Here is a 19,730-nt window from a genome sequence, read left to right as displayed (position 1 = left end):
ATATTAAACATTTTTAAGTTATAAATTGTAATACTTTAAAATTATTAAAAAGTTGGGTAGATTTTTTAACTAATTTTAATGTTACTATTTTTTCATTAAATAAGAAAAAATTTTATTTAAAAACTATTGTATTTAAAATAAAAAAAAATAAATTATTTTAAAAATAAATACAAGAAAAAAGTATTAAATATTATTTATTTTTACTAGTAAAATTTTGAATTATATAATTAAAATTTTATGATTTCAATGTGAATATTTTTGTATATAGAAAAGTTATCATGGCATATGTACCAAATAGTTCATAATTATAAAAATATACTATATATATTTGATAGTTATATATATCATTTATTTAAATATAGCGTCTTTTTAAAAACCTGTTAATGATATAAAAATTTTAACAAAATTAAATTAACTCTTTTATATTTTATTTTAATATATATTTAAGATGATAAAATAATTATTAAAAGGTTTAAAATATATTATATAACCACCTTTTATGTATATTTTATTACTTTTAAACCATATTTTATTATTTTTGATAAATGATATTTAATAAACTAGTAAAAATAATTTATAAAAAAAATTCTTTTTTTTTACATAATCATAATAAAATTAAAAATTAGTAATAGATTTTAAAAAAAAAATGTTTATGTCTAGGGTAATGACTAATTGATAAATTATAAGGGATAATATTATATATAAAAAGTGCCTTTCTTTAAAATCTTAAGATTAAATGTTAGTTTATTTATAATATTACATTAATCAAAAAAAAAGTTATACATAATATATAACTATGATTAAACTTATATAATATTACCAAATGAAATGATAATAAAATAATTGTTTTATTATAAGAAACTTACAATTATACTGTTAATATTATATTTAATATACAACAAAAATTGTTATATCAGTATGATTTCTAAATGTTAAATTATATCATCATACTATTTCTTCTTTTTTTTTTGTTTAAGTTAAAAGAATACTCATAATTTAAACATTCTTTACATCATGCCCCGTTATACTATTAAATATAAACATTAATACTATACCCATGTTCCCTCATTATCAAAACATTTTAATACTTCTACTATTCTTATATAATTTTCATAAATCAACATATTCTTATACAAAATAAATGATATACTTCTTCTTTAAGATTATATATATATATATATTTTTCTTTAATTTTTCTATGAATCAAAGATATTCAGTTATAATAAAATATATATTTTATATTATTACCATATTTTTTTTTTATTTTTAATACTAAAAAGTACATATACAAAACAAAATAAGACAGCTGCATTTTTGTATGAATGACATATTTGAAAATAAAGATATATATATATATTAATTTACCTAATTATGAATAAGAATAAAAAAAAAAAGAAATATAAAAAAAAAAGTTTAGTCAAAAGGATGTTAAAATAAGATAAATATTAAACCTATTTTGCACTTATCTTTTTAACTTTTACCATACTAAATTTATAATCATTATTCATTACTTTTTTATTCCCAAATTTAAATTTGTGTATATTTTTTTTATGATATGGTGATTAATATTGTTATACTTTTTGTGTAGTAAACTTTAACATTTTACCGTTTTTATCATTATTCTTTTAACTTATTCATTTTTGAAAATTGTTTTCTCTCTTTATATAATTTTATTTTAGATTTTAATTTATTTAATTAATTTTTTTTTTTTTTTTCAAAGGTAAAAGAATAAATTATGAAAAATAAATTTAATATTTTTTTATTAATATTTTTATTAATTTTATTAACTTTTATATCTTGTGAGGAGGAAGAAGATTTATGTAAAGGACAGTCATGTTATCCAGCAACAGGAAATTTATTAATTGGTAGAAAAAAACAATTATCAGTAACATCAACATGTGGTTTGAGGGATCGTCAAAAATATTGTATTGTATCAAATTTACAAGGTAATAGTAGTTGTTATTATTGTGATTCAAGAGAACCATATTCTAAAAAAAATCCTTATAATCATGGTATTGAAAATGTTATAAAAAATAAAGGTGAAGATAGGGTAATGAGATGGTGGCAATCAGAAAATGGTGTACAAAATGTTTCAATTAAACTTGATCTAGAGGCAGAATTTCATTTTACTCATCTTATAATGACATTTAAAAATTTTAGACCTGCTGCAATGTTAATTGAGAGAAGTAATGATTATGGTAAAACATGGAATGTTTATAGATATTTTGCCTATGAATGTCAGGTATCATTTCCTGGTGTTAAAGAAACATTACCAAAATATCATGGTGATATTATTTGTACAGATAAGTATAGTGCTGTATCACCAAGTACAGGTGGTGAGGTAATTTTAAAAATTATACTTATATATATATTTTAAAAATTTTTTTTTATAGTTAATTTATAAAGTAATAAATCCACAGATACGTACTATTAATCCATATGATGAGGAGATTGCAAAATTATTAAGAATAACAAATTTAAGAATAAATTTTACCAAACTTCATACACTTGGTGATGATCTTCTTGATTATAGAAATGATGTTCAAGAAAAATATTATTATGCATTATATGAATTAATTGTTAGAGGATCATGTTCATGTTATGGTCATGCACAAAAATGTATTCCAATGGATGATAATGATAGTCATTTAAAAGATTATACACCTGAATATCAAATTCCAGATATGGTTTATGGTAAATGCCATTGTACACATAATACTAAAGGTAAATTTATAAATTTTTTTTTTAATTTTAATATAAATAAATAAATAAAAAATTTTTAAGGATTAAATTGTGAACAATGTGAAGATTTTTTTAATGATTTACCATGGAAACCAGCAATAGGAGGAGAGACAAATTCATGTAAACGTTGTGAATGTAATAATCATGCACGTTCCTGTCATTTTGATCAAACAGTTTATGAGGCATCTAATATGACATCTGGTGGTGTTTGTGATGAATGCCAACATCATACAATGGGAAAAAATTGTGAAGAATGTAAACCATATTATTATAGAGATATAACAAAATCATATCAATCACCATATACATGTAAAGAATGTAATTGTGATAAGATAGGATCACTTAATAATGGAATTTGTGAAAGTGAACATGATATTGAAAGAAATTTAATAGCTGGTAAATGTTATTGTAAAAAATATGTTGATGGTGATCATTGTAATCATTGTAAAGATGGATATTGGAATTTAACTATTCATAATGAAAATGGATGTGAAGAATGTTCATGTAATATTTTAGGTACTATTAATAATGAAGGTTGTGATAAAATAACTGGTGAATGTTTTTGTAAACGTTTTGTTACTGGTAATAATTGTGATAAATGTATAGAAAATTATTATGGTTTAAGTGAAGATTTAGATGGTTGTAAAGAATGTGATTGTGATATTGGTGGTTCATTATCATCACAATGTGATATTATTACTGGACAATGTTTATGTAAAGAACATTTTACTGGTAGAAGATGTGATATACCAGAAGATTCATTTTATTGTCCACAAATTGATTATTATACATTTGAGGGAGAAAAAGGAATTAGAAGTGGAAAAGAAAGTACATTAGAATATCGTGAAGAGGTAAATAAAAATTCATATCAAAAATGGAGTGGTACAGGTTATGTAAGAGTAAAAGAAGGTTCAGAAATAAATTTTGATATAGGAAAAGTTTATAAAACATTACTATACAATATAATTATTCGTTATGACTCAGAAAGAAATCATATTGGTTGGGAGAATGTTGAAATTATTTTAAGTAGACCTAATACTATTAATAATAATATTATTAATAATCAATGTAAAAATTATAATATTGAGAATGATTTTATGATAACAAGATTAAGAGAAAATCATATATATGAAGAAGTTAATCCAAGTATATGTTTAGAAGAAGGTATTGATTATCAATTAAAAATTATTTTTGGTGAAAGAAAAACTAATTATCCTGATAGAAGTACATCTATATTAATTGATTCAATTATTATAATTCCAAAATTAGATCAATTAGATATTTTTAATAATCCAAAAAATGGTATCTATAATTTGCAACAATATAACTTAAATTATTGTCGTCATCTTATTTTATTATTAACTGATTCTAATGATATACCAGAAATATGTTATAGTTATACATGTTCAATTGCTGGTTCAATGATTAATAAAGCTTTACAATGTGATTGTGATAAAACTGGTTCTAAATCATCATTATGTAATAATATTGGTGGTCAATGTTTATGTAAAAAAAATGTTATTGGTAGAAGATGTGATGAATGTAGTGAAGGAACATATGGATTTAATCCAAATGGTTGTAGTGCATGTGATTGTGATAGTATTGGAAGTTTACATAATCTTTGTGATAAAGAAACAGGGCAATGTTTATGTAATGCAAATGAAATAACAGGAAGACAATGTAATGAATGTTATGAAGGTAGTTGGAATTTTCCAAATTGTCAATTATGTTCATGTAATAGTCATTCTAATATTTGTGATCAAAAAAATGGAATATGTATGAATTGTAATAATAATACTGCTGGAAGATATTGTGATAGATGTGAAGATGGTTATTATGGTGATCCAAGAATTGAAGTAAATATACCATGTAAAGCTTGTATGTGTCCAAATCATTCTGATTCAGGAAATTATAATGCTATATCATGTACATTTGATTATATATCAGGTGGAATGAATGCATTATGTGAATGTAAAAAAGGATATATTGGAACTTTTTGTGATGAATGTGATAAAAATTATTGGGGAAATCCAAAAGAAATTGGTGGTTTATGTGAAAAATGTGAATGTAATGGTAATGTTGATCCAACTGTTGAAAATAATTGTGATAAGAAAACAGGAGAATGTATAAAATGTTTATATCATACAACTGGTAAAAATTGTGAATTATGTGAAAATGGATATTTTGGTAATGGTGCTGAAAGAAACTGTACTCAATGTCAATGTAATATTTATGGAAGTATAAAAAATAATAATGAAATTTGTAATTCAATGACTGGAAAATGTTCATGTTTACCAAATGTTATTGGTGATAAATGTGATTCTTGTGCTGAAAATTATTATAATCTTCAAAGTGGTGATGGATGTTTAAAATGTGATTGTGATCCAACTGGAGTTATTTTAGATAATGATGGAAAACCACAAATGAGTTGTAATGTATTTAATGGGCAATGCCAATGTAAAGAAGGTAGAGGTGGTAGAAAATGTTCTGAATGTACAGACTATTTTTGGGGAAATCCTTTAACAGATCAATGTATAGAATGTAACTGTAATAGAATAGGAAGTGCTCATGGTCAATGTAATAGAGAAGATGGAACATGTCAATGTAGAGCAGGATATGGAAATGTTACATGTGATTCATGTGCACGTGGATATACAGGAACTTTTCCATATTGCAATTCATGTGGAGAATGTTTTAAAAATTGGGATGAAATATTGAAAAATCTAAGTATTGAAATGGAAACTTTAATGGAAAGAGAAAAAAAATTTGAAGAATATGGATTTTCATCAACTTATGATTCCAAATTTAATATTATTGAAAATAAAATAAATGAAATCAAAAATGTATTAAAAAGAAATAATATAACAGAAGAAGAAATGTCAAAACTTAATTATGGTGGAATATTGTTTGGAGAAAAAATTCAAAAATTAAATCAAAGAGTTAAGGGTGTCAAAGATATCGTTGAAAACATGGATAAAGAAAAAGATTTTGCCGAAGAACATAAAGATATGTTGGAAGAAAAATTAGAATTATTAAACACTGATATTGAAAATTTTGTTGAAAAAAGTGAGTTATTAAAAATTCATGATGTAACTTACGCTTACAATTCAACAAGAGAAAGTTTTAAAAAATCTGAAAATGCTAAGAAAAGTGTTGATAATAATATTCATTTATTTAATGAAGTTGAAAAAAATTTGTATGATTCAATTGGATTACTAAGAAATCACAGAAATGATTTTGAACAACTGTTTAGTGAAAATAATAATATTCTTCAAAATATGAAAAATGATATTTTATTGCTACAAGAAAAAAGCCCAAAAATAAATCAAATGATTTGTGGTGGAACGACAGATTCATTAGATTGTGATGTTATTTGTGGTGGTCCAACTAATATATGCCCATTTTGTGGAGGTGAAGCATGTAAAAATGGTATTGTTACAAAAATAGAAAATTCTTTAACATATTCTCATGAAGCTATGGAGAAGGCAAAAGATATAGAAAGTAAATTATATGAAGATTTAAGTAAAATAAGAAGTGTTGAAAATGTTGTTAAAAAAATACATGAAGATACATCTGATTATCTTAATTTAGTAACAAAATATGAAAATGATTTATATGATAATGGTACAAAACTTGAACTTACATTAAAAGAAATTGAAGATTTTTTTAACAAAGATAAAATAACTCAAGAAAATATTACAAATGTAATAAATGAGATTGACAATTTAAAAATAAATACTGATCGTGATAGTGCTTATAAACTATCAGTTGATATATATTACGCACTTAGAAATATAACAAATGCAACAGAAATAATAAATGAAGCAATTAATAAAAAGAAAATTGCATTAGATATACTAGAAAAATCAAAAAAAAGTTTTATGTTAAGTTCAAATGTTTTAGAAAAATCTGAAGCAGCTAAAGAATATATAAAAAATGCAACATCACATTTAATAAATGTTGAAAATACATTACAATATTTTTTTGATAACATAACAGAAAGTAAAAAAAATTTTAATGAAGCAGTAATTTATGGAAGTGATGCTGAAACTTTATTAACAGAATTGAATGACAGAAAAAAGAGTATGAATGAAAATTTGAATTATATAAAAGTGCAAAAATTAATGACAAATATAACTAAACAAGCATCATTAGATAAAAACAAGAAGACAGAAGAATTAATTAAAGATATTAAATTGACATCTTTTGATCTAAAAAATGATATTGTCAAGGCAAATAATATAATATATGAAAAATCTCGTTATGGTTGTGGTAGTCTTCTTGAAAGAGCAGTTCCCTTAAGAGAAAGAGCAATTAAATTTATAGAGAAAGCATCAACCACAAGAAAAGAGATAAATGAATTAGAGAATGAAATTTTGGATACTGAAAATTATATTGAAAATATTATAAAAGAAATAGAAACAGAGACAATTATTATTGAAAAAAGTATAAATTCTTACATGGAAATTGAGGAACTTTATGAAAATTGTGATTAGTATATGAATTCATTTTTTTATCTAATTTTTTTTTGTATTTTTCTGTTTTTAATGTTAATTAATATAATTTTTTTTTTTGATTTTTTATTTTTATTTTTATTGAGAAGTAACTTTTCTTAACAAAGATTAGATTTTATCATAGTTATACATTTATTATATAAAAAGATTCTTTTAATTAAACTTATATTGTAGAAATATTTATAAATTAAACAACTTTAATTCTAAATAAAAAAATGTATTCTGTAAATAAATTCAATTCAAAACTAATTTCACGTGAAAAAGTACGCCAGCTTCAGGTTAAAGATGCATTTTTTAAAGTAAGTAAATTTTAAAATAATAGTATAATATTATTTAAGCTACGTTTAATTATTCCTGCATATCCTATAAACCGAAGAATGAGTAAACATGAAATTTTAAAATCAGCTATTCGTTACATAAAAATAATGGAATATATTTTATCCAAATCATGAATCATATCTTATTTTATCTCTTAACCAACTATTATCATTATAAAATTTTGGATCTCCTAAAATGAGAGCTGCTTTTTTATAACTATAATAATAAAAAATTGCGACTGTTCTATGAATGACGTATAATGAAAGTAATTCATAACTCCATATAAACTTTTCTTTGTTATACCAACGAGATCTCTTAATAAAAATATTTAAAAAATAATATTAATAAAAACTTACTAGTGTTATTGTATGCGTTGTAATTGATACAGCTAAATATATTATTGATATTATTATAACATTTTTAAATTTAACAATCAAATATTTAATTAATCCTGCTTGAAAGATGAATGTTGAAACAAAACTAATAACAAGAACAATTATACCCATAACTGTGCACACATTCTGAATTCTAAAATATAAAAATTAAATTAAAAAAATATTTTTCAAATATTTCATACATAAATAACATAAGCAAAGTTTTTTTTGTTGAATATAAACATGTTGTTACTGCATTAAATAAAAGATCAAGAAAAATTATAAATAATTTAACCAATATTAATGTATTGTAGCTTTGAGTCATAATATAAGTTTATTTAGCTTAAAATAAATATTATCTTTTGTTTTCCATGTTTATTAGTTACTATGGTAACGCATATAAAGTTTTATTCTTGAATTTATTTATTTTTTATAATGATATAATATATTATTGCAAAACATATTACTTTTAATAATAATATTTTGTACTAATAAAATTATAATTTTATTTAATAAATGCTAAAAGTAACTGTTAATATGTAGAAGTTTTTTAAAATTAATATGTAACATTCTAAAGTATTGTTTGAATATATATGGTTTTTAAAATAACGCTAAATAAATTTTGAATATAATTTTTTTTGAAATTTCAAAGTAAAAGTGTATCCATAAGAAAGTCTTTTAAAAATGATTAACTGTGAATATAATTAAGACTATATAAAAATTCAAACTATGAACGCTGTGATGAATTAAAGATGAAGACGAAAGTGGGTAATATTTTTTGGCAAAAATCGCCGTTTATGATTCATTGAAGATTTACAAAATTAATTTAACGATTCTAGATCAGTTTTTTGTGAGAAAGCGAATGAGACTAGTCCCATCTTCACAGGATGCTTAAATCACGAGATATAAGCAAAAATGTAGCTTAAAAATATTTTCGAGCACGAGCTCATAACTCAAGTTTGAAAGCTCATAGAAACTTGGAACTTGGTGCGCTGGGCTTCTTTTAACTTTTAAAGTATAGTCCACCTTGAAAACATTTCTTCGATTTCAATCGTTCTTGAGATATGAGATGTGGTTATTTTTCGCGCGCAATCCATTATCATCAATTTTTATATCTCATTAATCGTTAAAGTTATAAAAATATTTTGAAGGTAGACCCTATATGAAAACGTAATAGAAGTTGATTAAAAAAAACTGCTTGCTTATATCTTCATTTTGAAGCGAGATATGACAAAAGGCGGAAATTTTTCTAAAATATTCATTGTTCCTACCTTTTCAATATCTCAGGTGAAACTTATCATACGGCAATAAAATTAGTCTCATTCGATTTCAATTTCAAAATTAACTAAAAATAAAAAGATTCGGTAGCAATATCTTCTATTTCTTCTAAAATTCATCAAGTATCAAAAATATTCTAAATTTTCGGCATCATCATTAATAATAGTGCCACAAAAAAAAATCTATTTTTCGAATTTTAGAATGCCAATATACTCATCTGATAGCCCTTGGAAAATCATGAATTTTGAATATAATCAAGGCTATGTAAAAATGAAAACCTAGGAAGTTATAGGCACTTGAAGTTGAAGGCGAAAGCGGGGAATATTTTTTGACAAAAATCGCCTTTTATGATTCATTGAAGAATTTTAAAATTAATTTAACTATTCTAGACCAGTTTTTTGTGAGAAAGCGAATGAGACTAGTCTCATCTTCATAGGATGCTTAAATCTCGAGATATAAGCAAAAATGTAGCTTAAAAATATTTTTGAGCACGTGCTCATAACTCAAGTTTGGAAGCTCACAGAAACTTGAAACTTGGTGCGCTGGGCTTCTTTTAACTTTTTAACTGTAGTCCACGTTGAAAACTTTTTTTCAATTGCAATCGTTCTTGAGATATGATGTGTGTATATTTTTCCCGCGCAATCCATTATCATCAATTTTTATATCTCATTAATCGTTAAAGTTATAAAAATATTTTGAAGGTAAACCCTATATGAAAACGTAATAGAAGTCGATTAAAAAAAACTGCTTGTTTATATCTTCATCTTGAAGCGAGATATGACAAAAGGCGGAAATTTTTCCAAAATATTCATTGTTCCTACCTTTTCAATATCTCAGGTGAAACTTATCATACGACACTAAGATTAGTCTCATTTTGTTTTTCTTCAAAATTAATGTAAAAACAAGAAAAGTTTATAAAAATATATCTAGTATTTAACAAGTTTAGAAATCGGTAAAAAATTCTTCATATATCTGCTTTACCTCTAATTAATCCTAGGAAAAAAATTTTTTCTTAGAAGATAACAATAGAAAAATACTCGTTTGATAGTTTTTGAAAAATAATTAATTTAGAATATAATCAAAGCTATGTAAACATAAAACTTTGAACGTTGTGGTGAATCAAAATTAAAAGCAAAAATGGAGAATATTTTTTGAAAAAATATGACTTTTATTATTAAATTAAGATTTTTTAAATTAAAGCTATTATCTTTGATTAGTTTTTATGATAAAGCGAACGAGCATGGTTTTGTCTCTATAGAACTTCTATAACATAAGATTTGATAGGAAATGTCATTTTGCGATGGTTCTCAAGTACATGCTTATAGCTTCAGATAAACAAATCACAGAAGCATGAGACTTAATGTGCTAGACTTTTTTTAACTTTTGAAATACAATTAACGTTGAAGACTTTCTTAGTCTATTAGTAATTCTTGAGATATGATGACTGGTGTTCTCTTACCATTATCTCATTGTAATAATTTTCTATAAATCAAAATTAGGCAGATATTTAAAAATTAAAAAATAAAATTTACTTAATTTTATTGACTTTTTTTCAACCAGTTTTTATTATGCTTAATAAATATATTTAGTATTCAACTTTAAAATATTTAAAGATAAATATTTTGTTTAATTTATAAAGTATAATAAAACTTTTAAAATATACTTTAAAATTTTTTTAGATTGTTACAAAATAATTATATATTTTAACGTTAGCTGTTAAAATAAACTATTATTGTTATTTTAATTTTTTTCATAATAGTATCAAATTTAAAAAAAAAAATTGTATTTATATTTAATTATTGCATTTAATTTATTAACAAATAAATTATATTTTAGTACCTGATTTTTATTCGAAAAATAAATGTTAATAGTTTTTTGTCATGTCAAAAGCAACAAAAATTATATAAAATGAAATTTGTTTTCCGTTTTATTTATTGTTATATTTCATTTTTTATCATTTTTATATTATGGCACTATATTATTTCTAATAGAAAGCTATTTTTGATAAAAAAAAATGATATAACTGCTAGTGACATTGCTATTCTTATGATATTCGATAATAATAATTTAACAAATTATGCACAAGCAATTAAAACAGTTGAATGTTACTGTTTACATTATAATTATACATTTGAAGTAATAATCACTACAAATACAAATTATAATTTATTAATTGGATGTGACCAAATAGATTTTATGTTTAAAAGACATTGTATTGTATCTAATTATGGTTTAAAATTTGCAGATAGTATAAAATATATTGTATTTTTAGATGGTGATATGGGTGTTGTTAATCCATTACATAGAATAGAAGAATATCTTCCTAGAAATGAAGAAGAAATATTATTTTATGATAGAGTATTTAATAGTGAAGTAGCTGCAGGAAGTTATATAATAAAAAATGATTTTTATGCAAGAAATTTTTTAAAGTATTTTGCTAATTATGATTTTAAAATCCCTATGATGAATGATGGACGTGATAATGTTGCTTTACAAGTTGTTCTTATTAATTCAATAGGACCTAAAAAGTATAAATCCGAATATGAACAATGTATGAAAATTTATAATTACTCTGTTGGTTTTGATCAAAATATGATAGTGGTATCATGCTTTAAATGGATATTAAATAAATTAGATGAAACACCAAATGATATAAATCATTATGCATTTAATAAAGGAAAAATTAAAATAATTAGAAAATTATCAATGAGAAAATGGGTACGAGACACCTGGCTTACAGGTTGGAGATTTTGTGATAATGATTTTTTACATCACGGTTGGAAAATGCACGAAATTAAAAAAAGTCATCGCATAATTAAAACTGAATTTGATTCATCAACTGATTTATGTAAAAGTTCAGATTTTTTACTTGGTTGGAATTATAATTTGTCTCTAAAAGTTAATTGTGAAGAAGTAACTAGTGAAATTAAGAATTGGATAAAATATGCAAATGATACATATGCCAAAAACGTTTTCTTAAGTAATGTTACTAAAGAATTATTTATACAATGAAATAATGATATTTATAAAAACATTTTGTACACATATAAATATTTATTACATATTTTTGACTTGTATTAATAGTCAATATTTACAAAAAACAAAGTTTAAAAATAAATATATAATTGATTATTTGAATAAATAAACTTATGAGAATAAGTTATTGAAAATATAATTTTTTATTCTCATTAATTTCAATTTTAAAAAACTAGCAAAACTTTATGCTATTTATATATTTTAAAATAATAATATTATTACTAGATATTTTTCATTTTTATTTACAATGTTATAACATTCTCGATATTAACAATAACATACTCATTAAAATTGTTAATGAAAAACTTTCTTTATAAAAATAGAATTATTTAATAAATTAAACTATTTTATGTTGTGTATCAATTTATATTCAAATAAAATTTTTTTAATACTTTTTACTAATTAAATATTTTTTCTATTATATAAATAGAATTTTACATTAAATTTAAATTACTTTATCTATATATTTTTTTTTAATATCAAAAAAATATTTTATACATGATAGTTCTCATTCATTTGTATTTCTTTTTTCGATTCTGTTGATTTGTATTCTTTTTTGTATTTAAAACATATCTTACGCAATTTTCGAACAAAATAAATAAAAATTAAAAATATAATAAGCAGGATAATTATAAAAAATATAGATACCAAAACACAATATACAAAATCATAAACATAAACTTTTTCCATTATAAGTGGATATTTCCCTAATGTATTTTTATTCTTAAATAATTGATGTGTTTCAAAAATCGTATCAACAATTGTCTTATAAGTACAGATTATATGAGAAGTTTCATTAAAATCTTTTCTACTTGAATTAAAAAAACTTTTTTGCACTTTGTTGTTATTATCAGTACCAGTAAAAATATCTTTTTCTGATGTATTTAAAAAACTAACATGAATATTTGTCAAATAACTAAAGTTACCATAAGATTTTTTACATGATGGTATATCTGATATTAATTCACTAGAATTTATTGTAGGTAAATAAAAATATGAATGATCATCAGGTATAAAATATACATTTTCTATAATAGTGCCAGAATTAATAAAACTTTTGCTTACTGATAAAACATTGCAAGTATACTGTCCATAACTATCAAGATTATTTTTTAAAAATAATATACTATTCGTATCAATTAATTCATTACTATTATTTATTTCTTTCTTTAATTCTAATTCAACAGCCATTGAATAATAATTGTCCAAATTTGAAGAATAATACATTTCAAATTTTGTTAAACATTTTACAATAAATCTTCTGTTGTAAACTTTTTGGTCTATAAGATAATAATTAATATTATCTTTTTTAAATAATTCTAATTTGTTATAAAACAAAAAATTAGGAATAATTTTAGATTTTGTGTTAATAATTTCTCTTTTCACTAAACACCGTGGTTTCAATGGTTCATTAACAAGTGATCCATTTATTTTACCATTATTATTATAGTAACTATAGATATAATATACCTCCCCAAAAAGAATTGCATCATTATCTGCTTTTATTTTTATTACTTTTCTAGTACCATCATAATTATAATTAATATCTAAAAATAAAAAAGAAAAATTTATCTGATTATTATTGTAAATTCCACAATAATTTAATATTTCCATATTTTTTTCATTATTTTGCTTAATATTATACCCAACTTGAATATCAGTCAATGTTGGTTGTTTTATTACACCACAAACAAAAAATTTGCTATTTAGTGATTGTGGAAATATTGGGACAAGTATTTTTTTAGATTCTATTCCATAGAAATTTTTAATATTTTCAATACTTTTATGTGGTTGAAAAATTATATTACTTTCATTTGTAAACCAAAACTTTGTAGGACAAAAATATAGTGGATAATTATGGCCACCATATGATATAGTTTTTAATGAAAATCTATCATTCTTCATTGTAAAAAATATCATTAATGAATAATCTGGTTCAATAGTTTTATTGTAGTACATCAAATCTGAATAATGCTTGTTATCTAAAATAAATTTAAGACCAAAGGTACAACTGTCAATTCCACATTCTAATTTCCATTTACTGATTTTTTTATTTTCATTTATAACATTTGTTGTAGTATTTTCAGGATAAAAAATATTAATGTATATTTGTGGTGATGTTTTGTTTTCAATAAGCATCATATCATCCCAATTAACTATTAAATATTTTGTTTTTGTCAAGTTAATGCCATGATAATGTTTGATAGTACAATTAAATTCTTGAAGATCAGTTATATTATAATTTTTGAAAAATGAGTAAATATAACCTTTATCAATTTCATTATCCTTTTTTATCTTACTTTCTAATTTACTGTTAGCTTCTATTAACATAAAAGTAACTGATAAGAGTAAAATAACAGGAAATGAATCAAAAATCATTAATACATTTGAATATATTAGAAAATACTTCTATATTGATACTTGAAAGTATTTTCATTTATAATATATATTCAAATTTATAATTTTTTATTCGTTTGTTAAAATGCTAATTTAAAAAAAGAAAATAAGAAACAAATTAATTATTTTAATTCTATTTTCCATAAAAATTTCAAGATTGTGTTACTTTTTTTAATTAATTTGTTTAATTAGTAGTAAATTAAAATTTTTTTTATTGCTGAAACTAATGTGAATACTGGAAAAAGAATGATAATGGTGGGTTAAAAAAAAAAGAATTATATCGTTTTTCGATAATAACTAATAGGTATATTGATAGTAATCCCTTCAACACAATGAATATTTTTTTATTAATTGAATATCATATTACCAAAATATCAAATGATTATTTTAATTTTTGTACCTTAACTTTTATGAACAAGGTTACCTTAAATAAAAAAAGATATGATATCTAAATTGTAATCGTTCATTTTTAAATTTTCTTTTGTCATTAAAGTTTCTCACTGTTAACTTACTATCATTTTTTCATCATTATTTAATTGGTACATTATAATTTTTATATTACTTAAATATATAATTTTCCATCACTAATATTTTATTTTAATTGAGATGGACTCAGAATTGTTAGAATTCTTTTTTGTAAAACTTTTTACTTCTAGTTTTTTCAGTCCTACTCATCTAACATTTTTTTAAAACTTTTGTACATTAGTCTTAGTTATGGAAAAAAGATATTGGATAATTTGAGAATAGTTAAATTTAAGTTTGATTTCTTCTTTTAAAACCAATGGTATACTACAACTTGAAATTTATTTCATTTAACATACGTATATACCATTTTATTAATTTATAGTAGTTTTAGATGTATGTGTCATTATCCATCTTACAATTTATTTGATATTCTTTTTTAATACCTTATTTAATTTTTTATATTCTTTTTTATACCATATTTAATTTTTTATCAATTACTTTTGTTTTTTTTAGAATGTCTGAAGGTTGCATTGCTACACAATTACATAAGCTTACAATTAGTCAAGGAACAATATGGTATCGTTACAATTGTAAAGTTGAAGTTTTATTTCCAAATAGTAACAAAACAAGAGATTTAACATATGTTAATTCTGAAGGTCCTAGGTAAATTTAAAATATTTTTTTGTTTGTTAATATTTTTACATTATTTTAGTTCACCGATTGCAGCACTTGAGAAAAGAAATGCCTGTAGATTTGCTGTAAGTAAAGCTCATGAATTAAGTGGTAATTTTGGAAATGACCAACTTTTCTATGCTTATGATGGAGTGAAAAATTTGATAACAAATCATCCTTTAAATATTGATGAATTTGTTATGGAGAAAGAAAAATTAGGTATTCAATTCAAAAGTATTTTCAAGAACGGTAGTGTTAGAATCCTTTTTGAAAAAACACCCCGTTTTCACGAGATTGATCTATCCAGTTATGTTGATTGCTATGGAGAAGAAGAATTTAATGTTATAATTGGTTGCTTGGATTTAATTACTACACAACAAGCTCTAAATGACAAAAGTGCTGGAGGAGGTGGATATGTTCAATTGAATGGTGGGAAGTCATTAACTGAATCAACATCATCTTCGGAATATGAAAATTTAAGAGTAGGCCCTGGTAGGATAATAATTGGTGGATTTACAAAAAATATTAAGTTTGTAAATATTGATGGACCATGTTTTGGACTTTCTATTGATGCTTCAAAAAATGTGTACTACAAATCTGAACCTCTGGACAAGATTATTAAAGATGAAATCTTTAGAGGAAATGTACCAAGTTCATTAAGGGAATTTAATAATGGAATTAATGATAGTAATATTAAAGGTGTCTATGTTGAAACGATGCATAGAAAGAATGGTGATATCTTTAAATTTCGACATGATCTTCATAATCATAGTGCAAATGATACTTTTATTGACATGAAAGATGGTTCTCGGAAGTCGATTGCTGAATATTTTTCTGATAGATTTAATATAACATTGAAATATCCAGAATGGCCTCTATTTGTTCATAAAATTAAGAGGACTATTAAAAAAGATGAAGCAAAGGAAGTTATTGAAGAGGTTAACTTTTATCCATTAGAAGTCTTGAAGATTGTTTGTGGACAGAAAGTACCAATTAATAAGATGGATCCAGCTTCTGCATCAGCACAACAACGTGTCAACACTAGTGGTCCATTTGAAAGAAAAGGAAGTACTAATAATCAATTATATAATCTTGGTATTACCAGTATAAACAATCTTTTTACTAAGTTTGGTATAAGCGTGTCTAAATCATCATGTTATGTTACTTGTGATCAACCAGAAAATCCAAAAGTTTTAGTTCGTGAAAACCATGCTGTTCGTATTGAAAACGGAAGAATTAAGAATGAGAATAAACCTGTAGTCCATAGTTGCTCTGAATCAATGAGTCTTGTTATTGTTCACAATGAAAGATGTAGCAGTCACACTATTAATGGATTTGCTCAAAGATATGTAGATAGATGCAAAGAAAATAAGATTCATTTCAACAGACCTTCAATTTATTCTTGTAATACTGATGTTGACAATGGAATTAATGAAGATGGTCTGTTAAAACATTTTAGTAGTTCTATTGAAAAGTGTTCAGGAAAACCGTATTTAATTTTGATTGATGATAAGAAAATAAAAAAAAGTCATACAGTTCTTAAAGTTTTTGAGCAAAAAAATGATGTTATTACACAGCATATTACTTTTGAAATTGCTTCTAAATGCCAAAATCAAATTGTAACATTAGATAATGTTGTAAGAAAAACAAATTCTAAACTTGGAGGTCTCAACTTTCATGTTTATATGGGTGATACAAAATACGAAAATTTTAACATTGATAACAAGGATACTCTTTACATTGGTCTTGATTTGTCACTTACTGTTCCTGGAACAATAAAACAAGATTTATCTACTTCTGTTGGAGGATGGTGTGCCAATTTAGGAGAAAGATTTGGACAATATTGTGGTGATTATTGGTATCAAGATAAGAAAAAAGACGAACCATTTATTATCGAAAAGAAATCTTTAGAAGATATTTTTACAAGAATTTTAGAAAGATGTCGAGAAAACTCACGAAATCCACCTTCAAAAATTATCTTTTTCCGTTGTGGTTTGAATGAGGAGCAGTTTAAAAAGTCGATTGAAAATGAGTTTAATGTGCTTATTGAAATGAAGTCGTTAATTGGTACTATTTTTGGTAGTAAATCAGTTAACACCAACTTTACTTACGTATTTGTTTGTAAACAAGATAATTCACGTTTTTATTCTATTCAAAATAATGGATGTGTTGACAATGTTTCTCCTGGAACTTTTATATCCAAAGAATTTAGTCTTGGTGAAAATATTAGAATGTATTCGAAAACAAACCCATCTTGTTTAGGAACAGCAAAACTTCCACTTTACTATATGGCTTATGATGAAAATAAAAATGAGGATAAATTTACTGTTGAGAAATTTGAAAAAGTTATTAATATGTTATGTTATACATATGATATTATTCCTTCTGCTATTTCAATTCCTGGTCCAGCATACATTGCTGGTCAATTTGTCAAGAGAGGAAGTAATAATTTAATTGGCTTCTCCAAAACAAATCTTGCCCCATTTCAAGAAGTTGACTACGCTTCTTATTCATCTACTGTCAATTATTCAAATAAGGCACTTGGAAAAATAAGATTCAATGCTTGAGTTTTTATCATTAATTTTGTTTTACTTTATTATTTTAATATTATGCATTTATTTGTAGTATTTATATAGTATAATATTATTAAAACAGATTTTTTAATATATGTTTGTTCTATTGTTAAATTTATAAATAATTGAATTCAAGTTATTAAATTGATTAAATTTTTTTTAATAATCTTTTATGATTAATTAATTTGAGTTTTTTTAGAATAAATGGCATTAAAATTTTTTAATAAATATTTTAACATTTGTCTAGTAAAATGAATCCCTTGACAGTATAAACTTAAAAAAAATGATAGTCAAGAATATTATTAGTTTCATGTGTAATTGTAACAAACAAAAAATTTAAAGACACTCTATTTTTTTATACCATATTCTAAATACATATACACTAAATAAATGTAATAAATCTTTATATGTCTTTTTTTTTATAAAATCCATTTTAACTAAAGAATGATCAAGTTATTCTTTGTTTATCATGGGGAAACATTTTTAAAGTTGACATATGTAAAGTGAATTGAAAAATAAAATTTGTTTTATTTTTTATAGTATTATAAATTAGATAAGCAGTGTTAAATTGGATATTGGAAATTTTGTTTATAATAAAATAACTTTTATTTTGTTTATTTATTCTAAATATTTAATGTTTTATATATGTATCCATTTCTCAGAAACATTTATAATTCGAAAATTAAGTTTTTTATTAATTAAGTACAACTATTTTTAAATGAAATCTTTTTAAAAATATAATAGTAATAAAGATAACTTGGAAGAATAAAAAAACAAAATGTACAAACTTTTGATGGGAGAAAATAATATTATTTGAAATAATACAGCTGCTCTGGAAAAAAAAACTATACTATTATATATACTTTATTTATATAAAGTTATAATATATATATATTTATATATTTTTTAACTAAATATTTTTGATAAAAATCTTATATTTTAAATTGCTCTTTCTTTCAATAACTATAAAATTTTTTTTTATAATTATTGTTAAATAACATTATTAATGAAAACAATCTATATTGTAAATTGAGAGTAACCCTTTACATTAAAATAAATAAATAAGTAATTTTAAAAACTTAAGTAAAATGAATTTTCTAAGAATAAAAAAAAAATAAAATAAAAATTTAATTAAATTTTTTTTCATTAGTTGAAAAAAGAGAAAGTAAATATATCCTTAAATAAAACACGTTGTTAATATTATTTTGGTATGGTGTTTCTCTTTTTCCCTTCTTTAAACTCTCTCTCTTTTCTTGATATCTATTTATCAGTTGTTTTGTTGGCATTACCATTCAAATATAGTTTATCTTTACTTTACTTAGATTTATATATATTTATATTATTTTAATAATATTATTTTT

At 22.7% G+C, this 19,730-nt stretch overlaps 5 protein-coding genes across 5 annotated transcripts; 3 read left to right on the top strand and 2 right to left on the bottom strand.

The window, feature by feature from the left end:
- Positions 1-3,298: 3,298 nt before the first annotated feature.
- Positions 3,299-7,238, top strand: SRAE_1000032600 (Usherin; the record flags this gene model as incomplete). Its single annotated transcript, XM_024647145.1, has 2 exons — positions 3,299-3,306; positions 3,368-7,238. 2 exons carry the CDS (start codon positions 3,299-3,301, stop codon positions 7,236-7,238), a joined length of 3,879 nt encoding a protein of 1,292 aa, XP_024501252.1.
- A 464-nt stretch (positions 7,239-7,702) lies between these two features.
- SRAE_1000032500 (Transmembrane protein 138) lies at positions 7,703-8,162 on the bottom strand (the record flags this gene model as incomplete). Its single annotated transcript, XM_024647144.1, has 3 exons — positions 7,703-7,888; positions 7,931-8,102; positions 8,152-8,162. The coding sequence occupies 3 exons, from the start codon at positions 8,160-8,162 to the stop codon at positions 7,703-7,705; spliced, it is 369 nt and encodes a 122-aa protein (XP_024501251.1).
- A 3,110-nt stretch (positions 8,163-11,272) lies between these two features.
- Positions 11,273-12,238, top strand: SRAE_1000032400 (Protein of unknown function DUF273 family-containing protein; the record flags this gene model as incomplete). The annotated part of the gene is made up of 1 exon (XM_024647143.1): positions 11,273-12,238. The coding sequence occupies one exon, from the start codon at positions 11,273-11,275 to the stop codon at positions 12,236-12,238; it is 966 nt and encodes a 321-aa protein (XP_024501250.1).
- A 516-nt stretch (positions 12,239-12,754) lies between these two features.
- On the bottom strand, positions 12,755-14,641 carry SRAE_1000032300 (Hypothetical protein; the record flags this gene model as incomplete). Its single annotated transcript, XM_024647142.1, has 1 exon — positions 12,755-14,641. One exon carries the CDS (start codon positions 14,639-14,641, stop codon positions 12,755-12,757), a length of 1,887 nt encoding a protein of 628 aa, XP_024501249.1.
- Positions 14,642-15,265: 624 nt separating this feature from the next.
- SRAE_1000032200 (Protein argonaute-2) lies at positions 15,266-18,363 on the top strand (the record flags this gene model as incomplete). The annotated part of the gene is made up of 3 exons (XM_024647139.1): positions 15,266-15,279; positions 15,638-15,787; positions 15,837-18,363. 3 exons carry the CDS (start codon positions 15,266-15,268, stop codon positions 18,361-18,363), a joined length of 2,691 nt encoding a protein of 896 aa, XP_024501248.1.
- Between the last annotated feature and the right edge of the window lie 1,367 nt (positions 18,364-19,730).

Source organism: Strongyloides ratti, assembly GCF_001040885.1.
Source record: "Strongyloides ratti genome assembly S_ratti_ED321, chromosome : 1".
NCBI lineage: Eukaryota > Metazoa > Nematoda > Chromadorea > Rhabditida > Strongyloididae > Strongyloides > Strongyloides ratti.
The sequence above is the reverse complement of the archived record's forward strand: the minus strand, read 5'-3'. Positions and strand labels throughout refer to the sequence as shown.